Here is a 23,260-nt window from a genome sequence, read left to right as displayed (position 1 = left end):
ATTCTAACTTCATTCCATGCTTTGTCCTAAAGGTCTTAAAGAGGAATGATGAAGCATCTGGAAAAGAGATCTAATTGCATTAGAGTTTTGGAACTGTTGGTATTTTACAGTAGTCAATAAGTCAGAATGCATGTGTGCCTCCTTGTGTTATAACATTATTCTTGCACTTTTAAACAGGAAAAAAAATAGTTCTAGTGACCAGTATACAGTGGATCTGTATATAAACGAACCTCACTCAATTATACGTAACCGCACAACACAATGTCAGTATTAGTGTTGATAACTATCCATTTTCAAGTAAAATATATTAAATGATATTAAATAGTATGCACCAGCAGTGTTAAAGCCTATACAAATGAAATTTGTACGTAGTGTTGCACTTTTAACAGGAACCAAAAAGTTTAAAACTTTAACAGACTTTAACGACATTGTGCAAGAGGTTAATTCTTGCACAGTATAACTCACTGTGTTTGTCGCAATCAACATACAGGAAAATAGAAGTACAGTGTCCATTATATCCAATTGATAACAAATGTTATGTATAAAAAGAGTCTGAATAAATGTAAATCATGTAAAGTGGAACAATCATTGTTCGCCTAAATGCTAAATCAGTGCTAAAAGCTAAATCAGAAAAATTGGAAAGAAAAAAAAACAGCAGGCAAAGTTTTTTTTTTCCGCCCAATTTTTCTGATTTATCTTGAAACATTCAGAAATAAGCATAATAATCTGTATTTTTCTGCTTATTTCTAAAACAACAGAAAGTTACAAAATGGTGAATTCAAAGAATACATTTAAGTATAAAACCCCAATGGCACAGCACTGCTTTGACATGAGGTTAGGGCTCTGAAGAGACTATCTTTGAAGGTACCACTGGACTAACACCACTCACATTCATTTCTATTGCAAATAAAATTAGCTTGTGGTGCAACAGTTTCTGATTGCAAACCTGCTGGAGTACCCTGACCTGAAGAGGGCCATTTTCTAACAGATCAACCACACCCCTGAACACCACCATCAGTGCTTCTGCTTGCTGATGTTCAGTGAGCGCAGCCATCCATTCTTCTTGGCCCAGCAGCTCTGGGACACCTGTAAAAGGTGACTGCTGGCACAGGAGTGTGGTGCCTTCACCCTCCGCCTTCTGCTCTCCACAATTTCCCTGTCCCTGCTCCTTGGATACGAGGCCTCTTTTCCCTGAGACTAATTCCCAGTTCCACAAGGCTGTAATCAAACCTCAATCTGCCAACGCCTTGTTGAAGGTGAGGCATTAGACAGAGTATGCCGACTGAAGGTGAGGTGTGTGCATGTGGATGTGCAGGAATATCTACTAGTGCCGGTCATTATTCAATAATGGGGACAAAAACATTTAATAGAGAAAGCGGTTAGTCCTCGCCTGACCATCCACTGATTTTGAGGACAAATTGGCCAGCCGTACAGGCAGTGTTAAGAGAAATATTTGTGGATGGGTCCTGTAATAGTATAACAAGGAGTGGACTATGGGCAGCATTGGCTGGAGAGGTGCTGCTTGGGCCATTAATGTACTCAAAAGAACTGGGATGGACTGCATTGGCCCTTCAGACTGTAGTGCATGAGGGAATCACTTTGTGTTTTAGTGGATTTAGTGGATTACACAACACAAAGAAACCCATGCTCTGCCAAGCACTTATTGCTGCTTTTTTCAGTTCTTTGTTCTTGGGGTGTTTGCTTTCAGATCTGCGTTCAAGCTGAAAGTCTGTACTTTGAGCTCATATTCATTATTTAATAATAAGGAGAGATTATTTGGTAGACAGATGAAATAACTGTCAATGTTCTTTCATCATTGACAAGGTTATTAGCAATCAAGGAAACCATCTGTGAAATGAGCCAAAATGGTACCCTACAATTTATGGAGGCATAAAGAATTTTTTTTGAGTGAACAATGCTTGAGATGTGTTCCGCAGACACTCAAATATATTAGAGAAAGTACTGAACATATTTAGATATAGGGCCTTTAAATTACTAGATAAAATAAAGTGCTTTAATAACAGCACTTATTAACACCAAATAACAATATGGTTTCCTTCCAAACGTTAACCTGGCTGGTTTGACTTTTAAAATATAGACTACACTGATTATCTCAGCAGTCCTTCACACCAGTATATCATCAAATCCCTACACATAATATAATGAAACCAATATGATGTGTGTTGTGTCGCAGGGCATTACCAGTCTCTCCCAGCTCATAGAGTGTGAAGCCGTCAATCTGCAGGTAACTTTGGAAACGTTCCCTGTTCACCCACGATGCCAAGCTGCCATCTTCATACTCTATAAATCCCAACAAAAGCAGATTATGAACCAGCAAAAAATCTTAAATGAATGAATGCTCTACTAGTTTGACATGGCATGAACAATACAATTTCCATGTAAACCAAAGTGTTATAAATATCATGAATTTCTCACTTGTGCATTAGGGTCACACTGAAATTCCACTCTTATTGCCATTTCCCAGCACGATTTTCTGACAAGGTTTCAGGTCTTATTTATCAAGCTGGTTACAAATGGATTTATTCATCAACAATTAATACAAGTACTTACACAAGAAATTCTGTATTAATGAAAATCCAGCAATTTCAGAAAAATGTTTGTGTCCTGCTCATGCGCCTGAGTGTGTTTAAATTTACCCATTGACTAAAGTAAACCTTGATTAATCATAAAAGGCAATGCACATTTATATAGAAATTACATTGTCAAGTTTAAATAGCTTGTGTATTTCCATTACACACATACAAATTATTTTGAAACTTGTGAAAACCAGTTGTTTAAAATGAAAGGCATTAACTATAATTAAAGATGAAATCTACTTATTGAAGTATTGATTCTAAGTAACTAAGTATCGATCTAAGCTCCATCGTCCAAATGGAGACGTATCGGAAATTTGTCCTTTCCTTTAAGAGAGATCTTAAATTAAACATGACCTGCTCCACACCTTGAGTCTCTCTGAACCAATAATCATGTTTGTTATAGATTGTACAGAGGCATCACAGTCCTAATATTATCTCTGTACTCCAGCGAATAGAAGAGATAAATGTGCACTTAGAAACACTCATGCATAAATAAATCTCTTTCTCTCAGGGAGTTATATTAGCAGTTTTTAGTTCATGTTTAATTTAATGTGTTTTTGGTCATTGTCTTGCTGCATGACAAAGTTCCTCCCAATGAGATTGAATGCATTTCTCTGTAAATTGGCAGACAGAATGTTTCTGTAGACTTCTGAATTCATTCTGCTGCTACCTTCATGAGTCACATTATCATTAAAGATTAGTGAGCAGTTCTAGAAGCAGCCATGCAAACCCAAGCCATAATATTACCTCCACCATGCTTTACTGAGGAGTTCAAATGTTTTGTATCATGAGCCTTCTCCACACTTTGACCTTTCAATCACTTTGGCAGAGGTTCCAAAACTTTTGGGGCTTTCGTTACTGCTGTTGAGCGGCTTGCATCTTGTGCATGGCCTCTGTATTTCTGCTCTCAAAGTCATCTTTGAAGGGTGGATTGTGATACTTTCACCCCTGCCCTGTGGAGGTTGTTGGTCATGTCACTGACTGTTGTTTTGATCAATATTTCCCTCTTTTCTCAGCTTAAAAAATGGCTTGATTTTCTCCCATTGACAGCTCTCTGGTCTTCATGTTGGCATATCCTTTTTAACAACAACTGCAGTCTTCACTGGTGAAACCAAGAGCTCAAACCAAGGAGTAGACCTTCCGAGCTTCTAATTGTTTAAACAATCAATCTAACCAGACACCCATGGGCCACAAGAAACACCTGTCAGTCACATGTTCCAATATTTTTACTCACTTGAAAAATGGATGTGTTCAAACAAAAGGTGCCATGTTCTAAGTTGTTTACCACATCTAGATGTAAATATCAAGAAATGAAAGCTGAAATTCTGATTTACTGTCATATTCATATTTTTCTCTCAAACTCAAACGTCTTTTTTTTTTGTCGTCTTTTCAGTGTATAGCAAAAACAAAAGAACTGGCCTTGTTGTTCCAACATTTCCAGAGGGGACTGAATTTCATATTCCCTTTGCTTCACTTCCATTTTCCTGCAGACTAAACACTCACCATCATAAGTGAAATAGGTCCTGTCCTTGAACACAACCACTGAGGGCAGTTCAGACAATGTCACATACTGCTGTGGAAAAAGAGAATTTGGTTACCAAAAATAAATAAATAAATAAATCACATTTTATCAGATGAATAAATATCTTCAGGGAGTTCTCCACTTCAGTGTGTCAGCAATTTAGGAAATGCAGTTGGTTTCAAATGAGGAAATTTTTTCACAAAATTCCAAAGTCTCACACAGGCACAAATACTTTGTTGTAGTAAATTGCCTCCTATAAAGACATAGTGTTGTGTATGTATGGAATTAGTAGTCTGTTTGATACACTATCAAATCAAGAGTCTCATATAAAACAAAACAATGTAATATCATTACAGCCCTACTAAGCGAAATAAGTTAAAAAGAAGATGGGCATTTGGAAAAAGCAAAAATCTGTTAAATCAAACATCAAGACAGTTCATGTATGTAAGTTAATTTGATTTATTTGCCAGACCCTTTTAGACTTTATGGTCTAATGCATGGTCTACGGTAACGAGTCTCACTATGCAATTATGAGCAGATACAAAACAATGTTATTGAGGCAAGGTTGGATTTGTTCTCAAAGAAGATAAATGCATAAAGGCAAGGCAATTCTCTACAGGAGAATTGTTCATTGTTTCATAAACAAAATGAATTAAATTAATAGCAATTTAATGCTTCAGCAATAGTCTATTTATATGTATTACAAGGTATTTTTAAGATAGTACTAAATTAGCCTGTTTCAAAAATAAATTTGTTAATATTCATAACAAAGCAGCATCACAGAAACCATAACACTAACAGTGTAATAACATGTACAGTATATCTTGTCAGAGATATATACACTGTACAGTTTTTGTGGAGTACCCTAAGTCAAAGCTTGTGAGGGGCACATTCTGACACAGCTCATGAACTCAGAGTCAGATCTCACCTCAGGTATGATGTCCTCAGAGGCAGAGAAAAAGTAGGTGTAAACAATAAGTTCAGAAGCCACATCTATGTACTTCTCCTGAAATCACAAAACAGGCCAAATAAACACACACTAAGACAATTTCTTTCATGGCCTTCTAGTCAGAGTGATTGTAACAGCAATAGGTTTTGTGTTTGTTTTATGAATTCTGTTCCCCTCTTTTATAAAATTTTAAATACATCAAACTAACTTATTTTGTACACAACAGAGAGCAAAGACTGCACACTATGCATTCCATCTGCTCATCCATGTTCGACTTTTTGCTTATAATCTATTCTTTTTTTATTCAGATAGTTAATTTTGCTTGGTTAGTTCTCTTACAAGACCAATACAGATAAGTCAGATCCATAACTATTTGAACAGTGAAATAGGTATTGTTATTCTAGCTATCTACCACAGTATATTGGAGTTGAAATTAAACAATACAGTAGTAATGCAGTAATGTAATGCAGCAGACAGCAGCAGTAAAGACTCATCTCCAAGCAAGAAACTCAGCATCAGTAGACACCACAAAAAGAAAACATAGGTATCAGTATTTTTTTCTCTGAATCATCCGGTGGTACCACATCAGTATCATTTTATAGGCAATTTTTTGTCTGTGACCCAGAAATGGCCAATAAAAGGCCTTCACAAAAATAGGCCTCAGCTCCACTTCATTTATACGTGGTGTTGTTGACAACTTGCCAAACTGGAACAAAAATTCTATTGTAATGTACACTCACCAGCCAATTTATCCAAAACCCCAGTAAATCTGCTCATTCATGCAAATATTTAATCATCCACTAATAAGACAGCAGCTCACACAAAACATCAGCATGAGGAAAAAATGTCATCTCAGTGACTTTGACTGTGGCATAGTTATTGGTGACAGACAGGGTGGTTTGAGCATTCCAGTCTCTCAAGTTTACACAGAATTGTGGGGAAAACAAAAAACACCCAGTGAGTAGCAGTTCTGTAGAAACACCGTGTTGATGAGAGAGGTCAGAGGAGAATATCCAGACTGATATGAACTGACAAGAAGGCTACAGCAACTCAAATACATAAGTACTTGTATTAGGACCACGTGTAGCTAGAAGTAATCTTTCTGATCTCACAGTAACTCTGGATGGACTTTCTGTTTCATCATGTGCAGCAGTAAAAGACCTTAGTGTGATTGACTCCAGTCTATCATTTGATGTTCATGTAGATAATATTACTAGGATAGTCTTCTTTCATCTCAGAAATATTCTAAGATAAGAAATATATTGTCACTACATGATGCAGAAATACTAGTTCATGCTTTCGTCACCTCTAGATTAGATTACTGTAATGCCTTACTGTCTGGATGTTCCAGTAGGAGCATAAACAAACTCCAGTTAGTCCAGAATGCAGCTGCTAGAGTCCTAACTAGAACCAGAAGATACGACCACATCACCCCGATCTTATCCACACTGCATTGGCTATTAGTGAAATCCCGCATTGATTATAAAATACTATTATTAACCTATAAAGCACTAAATGATCTCGTGCCACAATATCTAAGCGACCTTTTGGTTTTCTATGATCCGCCACGCCTACTTAGATCAAAAGGTGCAGGCTATTTGACGGTACCTCGAATAGCGAAGACTACAGCAGGGGGAAGAGCTTTCTCTTATAGAGCCCCACAGTTATGGAACAGTCTTCCTATTAGTGTTCGGGACTCAGACACAGTCTCAGTGTTTAAGTCTAGGCTGAAAACGTATTTGTTTACTCAAGCTTACCATGAGTAGACTTTCTGTTACGCTAAGCACAGTCCTAACAGTCTCTTCTCTTCCTCTCGCCTTCTGCCGAGTCACACAGGATTTTATGGAGATACTAGTGATCCTGACCCTTTCTGCTCTCCGGACCTGCCTGATCTGTTTGGATGCCCTACCTCTGGATGGATCTCTCATCTACTCAAATTCCAGATGGACACACTCACTGTGGTTGCTGGGACTACGGTTGCTTCTAAGGCCCTGAGACTGCAATTACCACATGCAGTTTTTCACTCAGGTCTCCTTGGTGAACAGTGGACTAGTTCAACAAACAGAATTCATATTAAACCATAACGAACATTCCTTTACTTTCACACTATCTGTTGTTACCCAGATGAGTCTGGTTCCTCTCAAGGTTTCTTATTCATAACATCTTAGGGAGTTTTTCCTTGCCACCGTCACCCCCAACTCGCTCAATTGGGATAAATTCGCACATTTAATATCTGTATACCATGTTTATATGTTTCTCTAAAGCTGCTTTGAGACAATGACTATTGTAAAAAGCGCTGTACAAATATAATATAATTGAATTTAATTGAATAATCGAAGGCTTACCTTGAGTGGTGACTCTCCCCCTATGTATACGAATAGTACGTTGTGCCTCTTCAAGACATGCTCAAACATCTGTCTGCTTGGGAGTGACCGCACAGAGGGCCTTTGTACACAAACAAATAAGATTAATGTTTTTCACTTAAGCCCCATGAAAGGAAAGTGATCTAGACAAAGAAAATAACAGCTGGCTCCAGATGTCTACATACTGTTTCCAGAGAGTGCTAATTTGTGCACACATTGTAACTGTGAATCATCAAACATGTATAAAAATAATAATAATAAAAATAAAAATAAATAAATAATAAACTGGTCCACAGTGTTAGTGTTAATGTTAATGTCAGTGACAAAAATCCTACAGTCCTTCAATCATCCTAAAGCTAAAATATAGCTTGATAGCAATCAATCAATCAATCAATCAATAAATAGATGGTTAGATAGATAGATAAATAAAAGAACAGCAAGCTTATAATGTGAGCCTCTTGATTAAGTAGCAAACATCTCACCCAGCCACTCTGTTAGCAAATTCAATGATGTCATCTTTGGTCCTGGGTCCTTTATAATTATAAGCGAGTTCCCCCTTTAGTCTGAGTGAGTGAGAGAGACAAAGAGAGAGAGAAAATTTATTCCAGCTGATATAGCAATTCTGAGCAAAAATGACCTGTAGACACTTGAAATAACCTGATGAGTCCTATATATATATATATATATATATATACACAAACAGCCCGGCCTATTTAATTTAACAACAACATTCTTTCATTTTCTTCTCCTTCTATATATCAGAATTGATACCAAAAATCTAGTAGTCGGTACCGATACCACCAAAAGTACACGATACTCGATACCAAAGCCAATACCACAGTGTGGTATAAAAATAAAATTATTTAAAAAAATAATAAAAATTAAAAGCGGCACCCCTTTTGCAGATTTTAAATCATTTTAAAAACAAAGTTAAAATAAAGTTTCATACTTATGATAATTAGCTAGTTTATGCTGTTATATTATTATCACTGCAAGTTTTGTAAAGTCTAAATTAAGGCTGGGAACAGGTATATAGGTTGTCCATGGGGAAAGTGGTGCTGACAATATTGCAGCAGCTCTGATGTTCAAGATTTGTTTCACTGCAACTTCTAACTTAATAATAATAATAATAATAATAATAATAATAATAATAATAATAATAATAATAATAATAATAATAAAACACGTCATGTTTGCTGCTTGAAATTCCAGTAACCCCAATGTGAAACACCTTTTCCGTGTTCTGCTTTTCTTCTAAACAAACTGATCACGCAGCTCATGCAATGGAAGCAATAACTTACACGCCTATTTTCTGTTACTGCTTCAGTGCTATTACATGCCTTGTGGGACCCATCAAGGACCATTTGCTAAGGTTACAGCAATACACAAACTTCTCCTCAGGGAACTTATTGAGTCTGAAGGAATCTCTCAGGGACTCAACTATTAAAAATGAGTCTTGTCAACATTCCCATCACTGCCCTAATTCACAAAGCAGCAACCACATCACCACCCACCAACTGGAACTGGGAAAAGCGACCAGTATGACGTTGATTTGGAAATCTGAATAGTCATACATAGATGATAGGTGCACATACTCTGTAATGATATACACCCATAATCAGCAGACAACACAAAAATGTGCTTTTTGTCACACTGACTCCTTTTGAACCCTCTAATTAGCTTAGTGTACTACTGTATGCAACATAACATTTAAATTGCAAAATGTTCTTGCATACGTACTTTACACATGCTACTCCCAAGTTAACAATGATCCTGACACCTTCTGCTTGCCGGACCTTCCTTGATTCATCCTGATGCCCTACTTCTGTTTAGAGTTTTCATAAATTGAAAAAGTGCTACTAAGGATGGCCCCAAATGGACAGCCTAAAGATCACCATGAGATTACTGTGGATGGTACCAAACCATAAAGATGGCTGTGGATGTTCTTCCTTGGATAGCCTTAGGACTCCAACTGCTAAGAACAGTTTGCATCTCAAGTCTTCATCATTGAACTGTTAATAACTTCAGTTCGATACAATAGACCTTAAGTTTAAAATGTAACGAATTCAAAAAAGACTTTGATGCTCACACTCATAAGTTTCTCATAAGCTCACAGGTTCCTGTTAACACAATTGCACTCATTGACTATATAGTATACAGTTACAGAAGGTCCAGGGTCACCCAGATGAGGATGGTTTTTTCCTCATGTTGTTTCAGGGAGATTTTCCTTGCCAGCGTCATCTCTGGCTTGTTCTTTAGGGATATTCATAAATTTAATTCCACCTAAACCAACGCATTTAACAGAAAAAAAGATAAAACTATTTTTTTTTTTTTTTTTTAGAATAGCCATCTAATACTGAACTAATACTTACTTGAAGCACCCTTTGATTTTATTACAGCACTCTGTTTGGATAACAATCTATCAGATTGGCAAATTTTAACTTGGCAATATTTTCCCACTTTTTCTTGGAAAAACATTCTAGATTCATCAAATTGTAAGGGCATCTCCTGTGCACATCCCGTTTCAGGTCACCCCACAGATTATTAGTTGGAGTCATGTCTGGGCTCTGGCTAAGACATTCAAAAACATAAAAACATTTAACTTCTTTTGGTTAAGCCATTCCTTTGTTGATTTGGATGTACACTTTGGGTCAGTGTCATGCTGAAAGGTGAAGTTCATTTTCAACTTCAGCTTGCTAGCAGAAACTGGTATTTGTAGCTATTCATCCCTCAACCTTGATAAATGCCCCAGTTCTGGCTAAAGAAAAGCAGCCCTAAAGCAAGATGCTGCTGCCACCACCATGCTTCATCGTGGGTATGGTGTTCTTTTGGAATTATTATACCTTTTGGAATTGATCTCATCAGACCATAAAAACCTTTTTCCACATACAGTCATGTGAAAAAATAAGTACACCCCATGAAAATGGTTGGCTTTTTGACACATTTGGACAAGAAAACATTTGATCATCTTTGAAACAGTGTCCATTAAGGAAGCTGATACACCTGAACAAAACCACAAGGAAAATGAGCTTTTTCAATCATTTATTCAACAGTAATATCAATAGATGTGATAGTCTTCTGTGGAAAAAGTATGTACTCCCTTAGCCTCAGAAGCTATTGCCCCCTTTAGCAGAAATAGCTTCTTGTAGGCATTTTGCGTAAATGTCCACCAGACTTGCTGGTATTTGTGACCACTCTTCTATGCAAATTCTTTCAGTTGCAAGGTTTTTGAGGGTTTTCTTGCATGTGCCGCCCGGTTCAAATTCCCCCACAACATTTCAATGGGATTCAAATCCGGGCTTTGACTAGACCATTCCATAACACTTCATTTCTTCTTTTTGGGCCACTGCTTGGTGGATTTGCTAGTGTGCTTAGGATCATTATCCTGTTGAAAAATTGTCAACTTCAACTTTCGAACAGATGGCCTCACATTGTCTTCAAGCACTCTTTGATATAATGCAGAATTCATAGTTGAATCAATAAATGCATGCTGTCCAGTCCCTGAAGCAGTGAAGCAACCCCAAACCATAACTTTATAACCACCCCAAACCTTAAACATAACCACCACCATGCTTCACAGTTGGTATGAGGTGATTCTCCTGAAAAGCTGTCTTTGGTCTGCGCCAAACATGTCTGCTGTTACATGTCTCCAAACAACTCTATCTTTGATTCATCAGTCCAGAGCACATTATTCCTGGTCTTTGCCTATATGCTCATTGGCAAACTGTAGTCTGGCAAAGGCTTTTTTTTTGTGGTGATTTAGTTGAGTTTGGGTGTTTTTTTTTGTGAGAAAGTGCTTCTGTCTAGCCACCCTACCCCATAGCCCAGACATTTGAGGAATAGGAGAGATTGTTGGCACATGCAGAGAGTAATAAATACTTGTCAGGTGTTCCTGCAGCTCCTTTAATGTTGCTGTCGGTCTATTGGCAGCCTCCCTGGTAAGTTTTGTCTTGTCCTTTTGTAAATTTGGAGGGATGTCACTGTGGTACCCCATTTTCTCTAATTGTTGATGATGGCCTTCATGGTGTTCCATGGTACATCTAATTTTTGGAAATTCTTTTATACCCCTCTCCTGATCGATAAGCGACAAGCGAGATACCGTACATGCTTCAACAGTCAGATGAAACCAAGGAGATGTTAAGAACATCCTACAGAAACAGCTGGTCTTTATTTGAGGTTAATCAGAATAATTTCATTGATGGCAGCTCTATGATAATTACTTTTGAATATGAGATTGAATGTGATTGGTTCATTCTGGACACAGCCACATACATTCCTTTTTTCCCTAAAATGTTTCTGATTGTTTTTCACACATTGTAATGTCACATTGAGGATGGAAAGTTGTGACATCATTTATGTTGGATTTTTTTTTTTTTTTTACATCACCAAAACCTGTCATTTTAACAGGGGTGTGTAGACTTTCTATATCCACTGTATATTTCTGTAAAGCTGTTTGGTGAGACACAAAAAACCCCCAACAATTACATATTCAAAAAATATTCACACATTTAAAAACATTAAGGGTGACTTGACTCCTATTATTTGTATTTGATATATCTATTTTATTTTTGAATTTGTTTCATTCTCTTTGTGCAAATTAACTCCATAGCTGTGTGTCACCTCTGAGATTAACTGCAACAACACCTTACTCCCATGCTTGTAAAAGCCTTGGTCACATGGCCACCCTGAGCTCATGGGATGGCTCAATTCTGCAGTCTTAGTTTCATTAACACCACATTTACAAAAATCATACACACTAATCCTGGGGGAGGTAACAGAGAGAAGGCGACCACAGCCACTAAAGATCAATCAGATGGCACATAAGAAATTATTTTCCACAAATAAGCAGACTACTTAGGACAGGAACAGGAAGTGTCCCTTTGGGGATTTGAGAACAGAGAATGAGCCTACCTTCACAAGGACTTTTTGGCATCCATCAGAGAATGCAATGACATCAGTTTCTGGTTTGTTGAAGGTGTGTTTGTGGGCAGAGATAGATTATAGTTGAAATGTATGTATTTTGTGCTATAATCCGCTAGAACTCTGACATTGTGCCAATATAAAACTCGCTGAGAGCTGCAATTATAGATGCTTAGCAGTGGACAGTGAGCAGTCCATCAATGCATCATTCTTATTAAGAGGAATGACAGCAAATATATTTTTTCCTTGTGAATGCAGCCTGACAGAGTACTTCCATTTACTCTTAAAATGCAAGCTACAGTATATGTAAACTAAAACTAGGATTAATTTCTTTACATGAAAACTGTAATGTCATGCAGCCACATTTAAAACCATACTATGAATACTCACAGTTTTATTGTGGGATATCCTCGTACTCCAAACTCAGAAGCCATGCCTGTAATATAACAAATGCAATAATAATTATAGACAGCTCAAGATTCCATCATTTAGGCATTCATCCAGTAAGTGTAACAGATAGTTTTAACAGGTAGTTTAACAGGAACAACATTCATGAAATGTATCAGTCAGGATTTAGACCTCATCATAGCACAGAGACAGCGTTAGTCAAAGTAGTAAATGACCTTCTACTGACCCCTGATCAGGGTTGAGTCTCATTGCTTGTGTTACTTGACCTTAGTGCAGCTTTTGATACTATAGATCACACTATTCTCCTTGATAGATTAGAAAATGTTGGCATTAAGGGAACAGTCCTCTCCTGGCTCAGGTCATATCTGACCAATTGGTATCAGTTCGTAGATGTAAATGGAGACTTCTCCACACATACCGAGGTTAAATTTGGTGCTCCACAAGGTTCTGTTCTAGGCCCACTGCTTTTTACTTTATATATGCTACCTTATTCATAAACATGGAATTATCTTTCACTGTTATGCTGATGATACACAGCTGTATGTTTCAGTGAAGCCAGAGGACAGACAGCAGCTTAGTAAAGTTGAGGATTGTGTAAAGGACATTAGACGTTGGATGTTAACTAACTTCCTTTTACTTAATTCTGATAAGACAGAAGAACTTGTACTAGGACCACGTGTAGCTAGAAGTAATCTTTCTGATCTCACAGTAACTCTGGATGGACTTTCTGTTTCATCATGTGCAGCAGTAAAAGACCTTGGTGTGATTATTGACTCCAGTCTATCATTTGATGCTCATGTAGATAATATTACTAGGATAGTCTTCTTTCATCTCAGAAATATTTCTAAGATAAGAAATATATTGTCACTACCTGATGCAGAAATATTAATTCATGCTTTCGTCACCTCTAGACTAGATTACTGTAATGCCTTACTGTCTGGATGTTCCAGTAGGAGCATAAACAAACTCCAGTTAGTCCAGAATGCAGCTGCTAGAGTCCTAACTAGAACCAGAAGATACGACCACATCACCCGATCTTATCCACACTGCATTGGCTCCCAGTGAAATCTCACAAATGGTCTCGCGCCACAGGACCTGAGTGAAGTTTTGGTCTTTTATGATCCGTCATGCCTACTTAGATCAAAAGATGCAGGCTATCTGATGATATCTCGACTAGTGAAGGCTACAGCAGGGGGAAGAGCTTTCTCTTATAGAGCCCCACAGTTATGGAACAGTCTTCCTATTAGTGTTCGGGACTCAGACACAGTCTTAGTGTTTAAGTCTAGGCTGAAAACGTATTTGTTTACTCAAGCTTACCATGAGTAGACTTTGTTACGCTAAGCACAGTCCTAACAGTCTTTTTTCTCCCTCTCTCCTTCTGCCAAGCCACGCATGATTTTATGGAGATACTAGTGATCCTGACCCTTTCTGCTCTCCAGACCTACCTGATCCATTTCGGATGCCCTACCTCTGGATGGATCTCTCATCTACTCAAATTTCAGTTGGACACACTCACTGTGGTTGCTGGGACTACGGTTGCTTCTAAGGCCCTGGGACTGCAATTACCACATGCAGTTTTTCACTCAGGTCTCCTTGGTGAACAGTGGACTAGTTCAACAAACAGAATTCATATAAAAACCATAATGACCTTTCCTTTACTTTCACACTATCTGTCGTTACCCAGATGAGGACGGGTTCCCTTCTGAGTCTGGTTCCTCTCAAGGTTTCTTCCTCTTAACATCTTAGGGAATTTTTTCCTTGCCACCATTGCCACTGACTTACACAATTGGGACAAATTCACACATTTAAAATCTGTATCCTGTGTTTATATATTTCTGTAAAGCTGCTTTGAGACAATGTCTATTGTTAAAAGCGCTATACAAATCAAATTAAATTGAATTGCCACACCATGCTTCACAGTAGGTAAGTTGTTCTTCGGCAGCACTGCAGCCATTGCTGTGTGAATGTGTGTGTGTGTGTGTGTGTGTGTGTGAATGGGTGAATGAGAAAGTAGCGCTTTTCCTTTAGAGATTCCACATTTTCTTTTTGGGAAAAGAAGGGTCTGAAATGCTTTGAGGATCTTTTCATTAATAATGTGTTTGCAAACTTTTCTGAATTATCCTCGTCATTCAGCATGCCTCCGTCTCACCTATTCCGTTTCTTTTAAATTAGGCATTGTGTCTCCACCCTATTCACTTGTTTTCCCTCCTTACCTACAAACTCTGCATGGGAAGAGGTGTTCAAGCTGAATCCTCATAACGGTGGCATTATTTCACGGATATATACAACGATCTGGTCACAGGACGATTTTTACAATATCAAACCCATTAGTGCTTGGGAAGAGGAATGGGGCCTGGAGCTTGAGGATGATTACTGGGGCAGAGCGTTAGATAATATACGTACCACCACGTCCTGTGCTAGACTTAGTTTCATACAGTTTAAAGTGGTCCATAGAGCTCTCCTCTCTAGGAGTAAACTGTCTAAAATATATCCCAATGATCCTGACGTGTGTGAAAAATACAAACTTTCGCCCTGTAACCTCAGTCATATGTTTGCGCTCCGTCCCTAACTGCAGAACTTCTGGAACTCTTTCTTCGAAACTATGTCCGACGTTCTTCAAATCAAATTGGACGTCTGTCCTTTAATTGCCGTCTTTGGTGTTTCATCTCAGCGTCAGCCTCTGAACCATAAAGAAGCTAGTGTTGTGGGTTCTGCATCGTTACTTGCTCGGCGCAGAATATTGCTGTCTTGGACCTCTCCACAACCCCCCTCTATATCAGTCTGGCTTAAAGATTTAATCTTCTTTTTAAAACTTGAAAAAATCAAGTACAACATCAGAGGCAGGGGTGAATCATTTTTGGGAAAATGGCAACAATTTATTACCTACTTCAATGATGTACGCACCCTGGAGGTGAATTGAGTAGAGGTAGATGGTAAATACTAATCATCTTACTTTCTATCTTTTTTTTTTATTGTTTGTTTATTTTTTTATTTGTTTGTTTGTTGTTATTTTTTGTTTCCCCTTTCTTTTGGTTTTGGCTGTGATTATTTTGTTGGGGCCTAGTATGGTGGGGTTGTTGGATGGGGTGTTATATGTAAAACGCGGTTTTCCAATAATTTTTTTTTATCTATGACAAAAAAAAAGAGAAAGCAGTGCTTTGTAGAACTGCTAAGGTTAAAAAAAGCACTATGTATTTACCATTCTTTGGATAAGATGTATTCTTTCTGAGCCAGACATATCTTTTAGAACTAAGGCTAAAAATGTCTCATTAGACCACAAAACACTTTCCGAGATGGCTTGGGGAGACTGCTTGTATCTTGGAAGTCCTTTGTGTGAAACAGGACATCTGTCTTTCCACCCTACCCCATCACCTAGACATGCGCAGAATACAAGAGGCTGTTAACACATGCAAGGATTGACCACTACCTGCCAGAAATTCCAGCAGCTTCTTTAATGTTGCTATTGGCTGCTTAGTAAACTCCCTGTTTCACCTTGTCCTGCCATCAACTTTGGAGGGCAGTCCACTATATGTCCCTGTGGCAGCCCGTGTTCCATGGTGCATCCAATACCTTTGACATTCTCCTATACCCCTCTCCTGATCAGTATGTGCAAACAATAAGATCCTGTAGATCAGGGGTGTCAAACTCATTTAAGTTCAGGGGCCACACACAGCCTAATTAGATGTCAAGTGGGCCGGGCCAGTAAAATCATAGCATAATTATCTATAAATAACAATTTCCCTTTTCGTGCAAAGAAGTACAAGTACATTTCGAAAATCTTCATATTTAATGAAATATCCTTTTACAGAACATATCATGAACAACCTGAGATTTCTTAAGACACACGTGCTATTTGCTTCTGATTATCATTTACATGTGTGCAGTACAACTGCTCACAGTGTTTGTACAAATGCAAAAAAGTGTAAGTCGCAGGTGTGTGCAACTGAAAAATATAGTATTGCACTTTAAAATGTATGGCATTGCATGAACAATAGGATTCCACCAAACCAAACTCTTTTTTAGTGAAGCTGTTGATTACATTAAATTGCACTTTTTTTTTTTTTTTAACTATTACTACAGCAAGAATTAATTTTCAGAAGTGCAATCAGTGTCTGAAGCAGCATTTTAAAGGAGTTAGTCATGTTTTTGCTCCGGAAACTTGGCATCTTTTGGTCCTTTGTCAAAAAAGGAGAAAGGTGGATACAGAGTATTTACAATTTACAGAGTATCCACTTTTCCCCTTTTTGACAAAGACATTTTCGCTAATTTTTATACATTTTGGCTGTGGGGGCGAGTAGAAAATAGATTAGACTACACCGTAATAAACAGCAGAAGGCGCGTTGCTACATGACTAAAACAGTGCACCCCTAGCGGATAATTTGGGAATAGCCTTTTATTAAAAATTTCTAGTTCGTGTCTTTTTATGCATTTTTTTTCTTTCACTTTCGAAATTCATCCTGCGGCCGGTTTGAACCCCCTAGTGGGCCGGTGTTGGTAACCAGCAGATGAACTGATTTTTGGAATTGATCCAAACATGGTCAAGCTCACAGCCATGTTAAACGTCTGAAAGGATTAGACTCATTGGCAGCAGAGATATCTTGATTGTCACTGTCAGCATTGAACTTTATTTGTTTATAAGGAATCTGACAGAAAAAGAAACTGAGGGTCAATAAAAATTTACAAAATAAAGGGAACAGAATTATAACCCAAATGTACCAGAGTATGCAGTGGCATCCATCTTTCCCACTCGGACTGGTGATCCAGAGTTCTTTAGCTCAGCTCCTACCTCATGCCAGACTGGTTCCAGCTTCTTACAGTATCCACACCAGGGAGCATAAAACTGCAACACAACATGCAGAACTGATTATCACAATACAAAATGCTTAAGTCAAACTGCAAGACATGTACAAAACACTGGTTAGATTTGAAATAGAGGTTGGAATAGTAACATTCATTCATGAAATACCAACATAGTGGATAAGTGCTACCTTTTGATCTTTTGTTTAAAAAAAACAATAATAATAAATCACAAAAATACTCTCATGGATATCAAACATTGCAAACAAAAACACAGGTTTATCCAAAAAAAATATTTTTATTAAATATGTGTGCAACAATTACTGGCACCTTTTAGTCAATACTTTGTGCTACCTCCCTTTGCCAAGATAACAGCTCTGAGTCTTCTCTTATAAAACCTGATGAGGTTGGAGAATACATGGCGAGGGATCTGAGACCATCACTCCATACAGAATCTCTCCAGATCCTTCACATTTCGAGGTCCACGCTGGTGGACTTTCCTTTTCAGTTCACCCCACAGGTTTTCTATGGGTTTCAAGTCAGGGGACTGGGATGGCCATGGCAGGATCTTGATTTTGTGGTCAGTAAACCATTTTTGTGTTGATTCGCCACTCCGATTGGATGCATTGCTATTCCAGGTGGCTTGCATGAGGGTTCACAGTAGTTTAGTTAAGTTAGATGTCCCTCACCTCACTTTTTGTCTTGGCGCAGTGGTTTTCTTTGTGGTAATTATGCCAAACCTGACTTTACACACTTGATAGACAATTTCTTCAAAAAGGTTGAGCCTAGCCTCATCACCCATCCCAGCAGTGTTCTCTCCAGTGTTCCGCTAAGGTCTGCATCCAGTCTTTGCTATGCTACTGCCTCACTGGCCTTTGGCCACTTGATGTTGTCCCTCCTAGCTGGTGCCTTCTCTTCTGTCCTTCTAGGCTGTGGTCTTTTGGGACAGGTGGGTACATCTCCATGGTGCTCACAAGACAGGTCACTTTCCACTAAAGGGTCCTCCTCCTCACCTACCAGCCTTTAGCAATGATGCTTCCATCGGCACTGTGATTTTTGACCTGGTTTTTGGTCCCTCTTGTCTGATCAGACGTTGCAGTGCAAGGTTGCTGTTGGCCTTTCCCGCCACATCTCACTCTTCCCTGGTGGATTCGTAGTCCCCTGAATGCAGTCACCTTTTTCCACCCACACCACATATCCTCAGACTCCACTCATTATCCGTTTTCAGTCCTGTCGTTTCCGTGTGTTAGCAGAAATAATATTAATCGCACAGGTAGATGTTGACCTGCTATAGCACTGTGCTACATACAAATGATAAATGTCCCCAACCGAGGGAGAAAACTCACCAATATTATTGGAATGACTGACAATGTATAATGGCATTACAGAGTAAATGCTATTGGAATTATCAATATGTTATGTTTAATACTGTTGATGTGTTATTTACTGTATTTTCATGCTGTATTGTGGTTGTGGTTTACCAATAAAGCAAACTTTAAAAAAAAAAAAGTAAACCTGACATGTTAATGATTTTTCCCTGACATATTAAAGAAGCAATCCACAATTGATCTAGGTACCATCGCTGGTAACCATTTACTGTTACTTGCTGCTTGGAAACAGACTGAAAAAGCACAATAAATGACTGGATAAATCCAGGGTTTGAACGTTGCACATTCATGACACCCCTTAACACTAACAAGCCTACACAAGTGACTTTTCTTTCATCCAAATCCCCAAAATACGACTCCTCATTCTACCGAGAAGCATTCCCAACTCTGGACTGAAGCATAATGTGTAACTGTGTAGGTGTAAAAGAAACACTCACATCCACCAGCCAGACATCGTCCATTCTGTTGTCTTTGAATCTACAGAAGGTATATAAATGTAAGCACTCTGCACACATTAAAATAAAAATAAAAAAGACTTAAGACATTTCATAAACAGATACTGTGCACACAGGAATGACACAGACAGGGCTTTAACTCTCATCTTTACTCGATCAGCATGGTTAGACATCTTAACAGCAAATAAGCATGTGGCTAAATACTGAGCTGGGCAAAATATTCATACTTAAAACATAATTTGGATGTGACAATTCTGTAGTTTAGATGGAAGGAAATAGAAACATCACAGCTAAAACTGAAGATGATTTACATTTCCATCATTTCCAAATGTAATGACAACAAATGATCACCCTGCTAAAAAAAAAAAAATCACCAAAAAAAAAAAATCACCTTTGTCTGTTTAGCTACTTGCCAAAACACAAGCCGAGCTGTTCAAACTGGTAGACCATATCTGCCGGCTACTAAGTGTTGGTAGAAAGGAAACAGTTCCTGAATGACTGCTGCTAATGCTACAGCATACACAAGTTATTTTTTAAGAAAATAACACAATAGTAATAACATGAACATGTTATTTCATCAGACATGTCTTGGTCAACTATTCAAGTAATAATGGAAAGTTTACCAGCTGGCAAAAATGGTCTACAGGTTTTTCAGCAGTATTGTATTACAACAGGTGAGTATACAGTGTGTCGGAGTGAGAGCGATGACTGGAATTAGTAGGGTGCTCCAAATTTGACCATTTTAGTATTATTTATAATTGCTTGGATCAGGCTACCATTATCAGCTAACATCAAGCTAAAAATCACACGTAAACAAGTTAAAGGAGCTTATGCATTAGTTGATAAAAATACAGCACAGCTCATCAGATTCTCAGTGCATACACTTCCTGCTACCTGTCAATGAAACCTGCCTGTAAACCCAGAACTTCGGTTATCCGTGAAATAAAATGTAACTTTAAAGCAATCCGCTTTAATATCAGCATTTTTAGCATCAGAAGTTAAACAAATGGTCACTTACGTGTCATCGAGGTCCTTCACAAATGCAAAAACAGCGGAACTTAAAAGAACCGTCGTGATCACTGGAGGAAAAAACATGTTAAAATCAATGAACCAAAGAAATGCATCCACAGCAGCCCTGTCCTACTGCCTCTAACACATCCACAGCAGCCCTGTCCTACTGCCTCTAACACATCCACAGCAGCCCTGTCCTACTGCCTCTAACACATCCACAGTAGCCCTGTCCTACTGCCTCTAACACATCCACAGCAGCCCTGTCCTACTGCCTCTAATACATCCACAGCAGCCCTGTCCTACTGCCTCTAACACATCCACAGCAGCCCTGTCCTACTGCCTCTAATACATCTGCGTGTTAGCAGACAGCTCGCTACACAACACAGATCATGGACAAAATATAGTACTAATGCAGTGAAAGATGCATATAACCAAACCCCATAGATGTACATTATCAAATAACATTCTGACAAATCATTATATTGTTTATGTAGGCTATGTACCTCCGCACGTCAAAGCTTTCACTTCTTTCACTTCCGCCATCTTTGCCAAAGAAAAGCATCAAACAGGAAACGCTAGAAATAACAGAATACTTCTGAGCATGCGCAGTAACAGCACGGTTGGTTCGCTAGTAAATGAGAGCGATATTCTACCGTTTGAGTGCACAGTAGTGGAGTTGGGGAGGGTGCGAATACAGCATACACAAAATCAGACCAATAATATACATTTTTCGCGAAAATTAATTTAAAATAATAATAATAATAATAATAATGATGATGATGTACCGTTAGCCCGCCCCTACCCCACAGGATTGTAAGGGAAAGTCTCATGTCTGAAACAGTTGGAAATTTACCAGGAAATTGACCAATGGACACTGTCAATATAACAGTGGGGACAATAAATGGGGCGTAGGGGGTTGTTTCCCATATAGCAAAGAGATGTCGATTCAACGTCTTTTTTTTATTTGTATAGGTCAGTATCAGTCATCCATTTTCAATGTCGAATCAACATTCCTTATTTGGTCGGTTCATCAGCACATGACAATATATCGTTCCTCGTTTTAGGTTTATCGTGCCCATAACTTCATAAATCAATCATCCTTTTACAGTGTAGTGATAAAAGACATATATAGCTGCTATCGTGGACAGAGACAATTTGATAGAGTTTTATGTTGAATTGGAAATGAGTTATAGAGACAATCTCAAAAGCCTTGCATTGTATGGAACCTTTTTAAATCAGAGGCACCTGTTGTAATAGTTGTTGTGGCACCACGGACCGTATTGTGTGTGACACCAGTTCAGTCTTCCTGTGTACGTACCCGGAGTAGGTCTACGTGGTTTTGTCTAATAAAGTGAGTGTACGTAACTATACCGGCGTTAACCGGCCATTCTGTTCAAAAGGTAGGACCGAATTAAGCAGCACGTATATCGTACACTGAGAGCTCCCGGCGAAGCGATGGCGACTTGTGAGCTGGTATTGACTTCATTGTTGATCAGCTGCAAGGCCCCGGAGAAGATCATGAATATCGGTGTTTGGAACAAATGAAGTAGTAAGGATCATTCTCTCTAGGCTTGGCACCGTTAACTCCGGGGCTTGCCAGAGCCGACGCTCGAGCCCGAAAGTCACCACGTCGTTGCCGGTGTTGTACCGAACTCTGCTTTCATTTGGAATTTTGTAGACTTCTGGAAGAAATGTGTGCTCACTCACATAACTGGTTTTCTAGGCTAAATATTGGACCGCTGTTCTCAAAAGGTACAATACCTGGACACATTGATCATAGATCTCTTTTTTCCCCTTTGTACAGGTTTTATGCTTCTGTCTATGCTGCCGTGTTTAGTTTTTGTGTTCCGTGTTTGTTGTAGAGTGTTTTGTATTTTGTTCATTTGTTATTAAAATGTTTGAAAATCCGCGCTTGCATCCGTACTCCACTTCGTATCGTGACACACACGTACACACACACACACATACAATTAAACTGTTAATTTATTTTAGTTTATATTGTATAAGTATTTATGCTTTTTTATGGATGCACAAAAAGCACAGAATTAAACTACAGTCCTAAATATATATTCTGATGTGTGCATTGGGTTCTTTTCCGTTTTGGACGTATTGAAAGTTTGCCCCGCCCCCATCCGATTAATCGATTAAAAAAAAATAATCGTTAGTTACAGAACTAGAAGTAACATTTATTAAATAAATAAATTTTCAGTTTTCCTATAGTTATTTCATTTTGTTATTTACATTTAGACAAAATACTACTGAAGTTATCAGTAATAAATGCACTTAAAAAAAATACTTGATCCTGATCAATATAAAAATAATTACTTCAGGTGCTATAAAATGTAAAGAAATTGTTTCCCTTTGCTTATTGTGATTTTGACAGAATTAAGCCTTATTGAATTTACTTATTTATCTGAATGATATGCTGTTGCTGATACTGAAGTGGTAATATGTTTAGAAACAGGATGTTTATAGGGTTGTTTACTTTGTAGCAAATAAACAAATCACAGATATGACCATTTTTGTTTGATAGTTGAAGATTCTGGATTCAAGAAACAAATCAAATCAGTTAAATGAAACTTATCTGGAAAAAAATATGCCATTAATTAAAATAATTAAATTTAATTTGTTTGAGGTAAGTTTCATGAAGCCAGACTGTTCAGCCATTAAACAAAAATTGTTTGTCATATCTGATTTGTTTATTTGCGACGAAGGAAAACAGCAGGTAGAGAATCCTCTAAGTGGTGATTCCTAATTTTTGACAGGGTTTGTATACTTCTAGAAATGTATTTCATAGTTCAGTTTAAAGTTCAGTTGTTGTTTAGACAATAACAAAACGATTAAGCAAAA

General features: G+C 38.1%; 1 protein-coding gene across 1 annotated transcript in view; it reads right to left on the bottom strand.

Annotated features, from left to right (window-relative positions):
- tmx3b (thioredoxin related transmembrane protein 3b) overlaps positions 1-20,953 on the bottom strand; it is a 34,015-nt gene extending 13,062 nt beyond the window's left edge. The window contains exons 1-10 of the mRNA XM_017453642.3: positions 20,914-20,953; positions 20,418-20,478; positions 19,382-19,421; positions 17,476-17,599; positions 12,742-12,787; positions 7,914-7,994; positions 7,414-7,513; positions 5,048-5,125; positions 4,101-4,170; positions 2,203-2,301 (exon numbers count right to left, since the gene is read on the bottom strand). Coding sequence (XP_017309131.1) covers positions 2,203-2,301; positions 4,101-4,170; positions 5,048-5,125; positions 7,414-7,513; positions 7,914-7,994; positions 12,742-12,787; positions 17,476-17,599; positions 19,382-19,421; positions 20,418-20,478; positions 20,914-20,953 — 739 coding nt within the window. The remainder of the gene's footprint in view (positions 1-2,202; positions 2,302-4,100; positions 4,171-5,047; positions 5,126-7,413; positions 7,514-7,913; positions 7,995-12,741; positions 12,788-17,475; positions 17,600-19,381; positions 19,422-20,417; positions 20,479-20,913) is intronic.
- Positions 20,954-23,260: the final 2,307 nt, after the last annotated feature.

The sequence above is a fragment of the Ictalurus punctatus genome, chromosome 23, assembly GCF_001660625.3.
Source record: "Ictalurus punctatus breed USDA103 chromosome 23, Coco_2.0, whole genome shotgun sequence".
Classification (NCBI taxonomy): domain Eukaryota; kingdom Metazoa; phylum Chordata; class Actinopteri; order Siluriformes; family Ictaluridae; genus Ictalurus; species Ictalurus punctatus.
The sequence above is the reverse complement of the archived record's forward strand: the minus strand, read 5'-3'. Positions and strand labels throughout refer to the sequence as shown.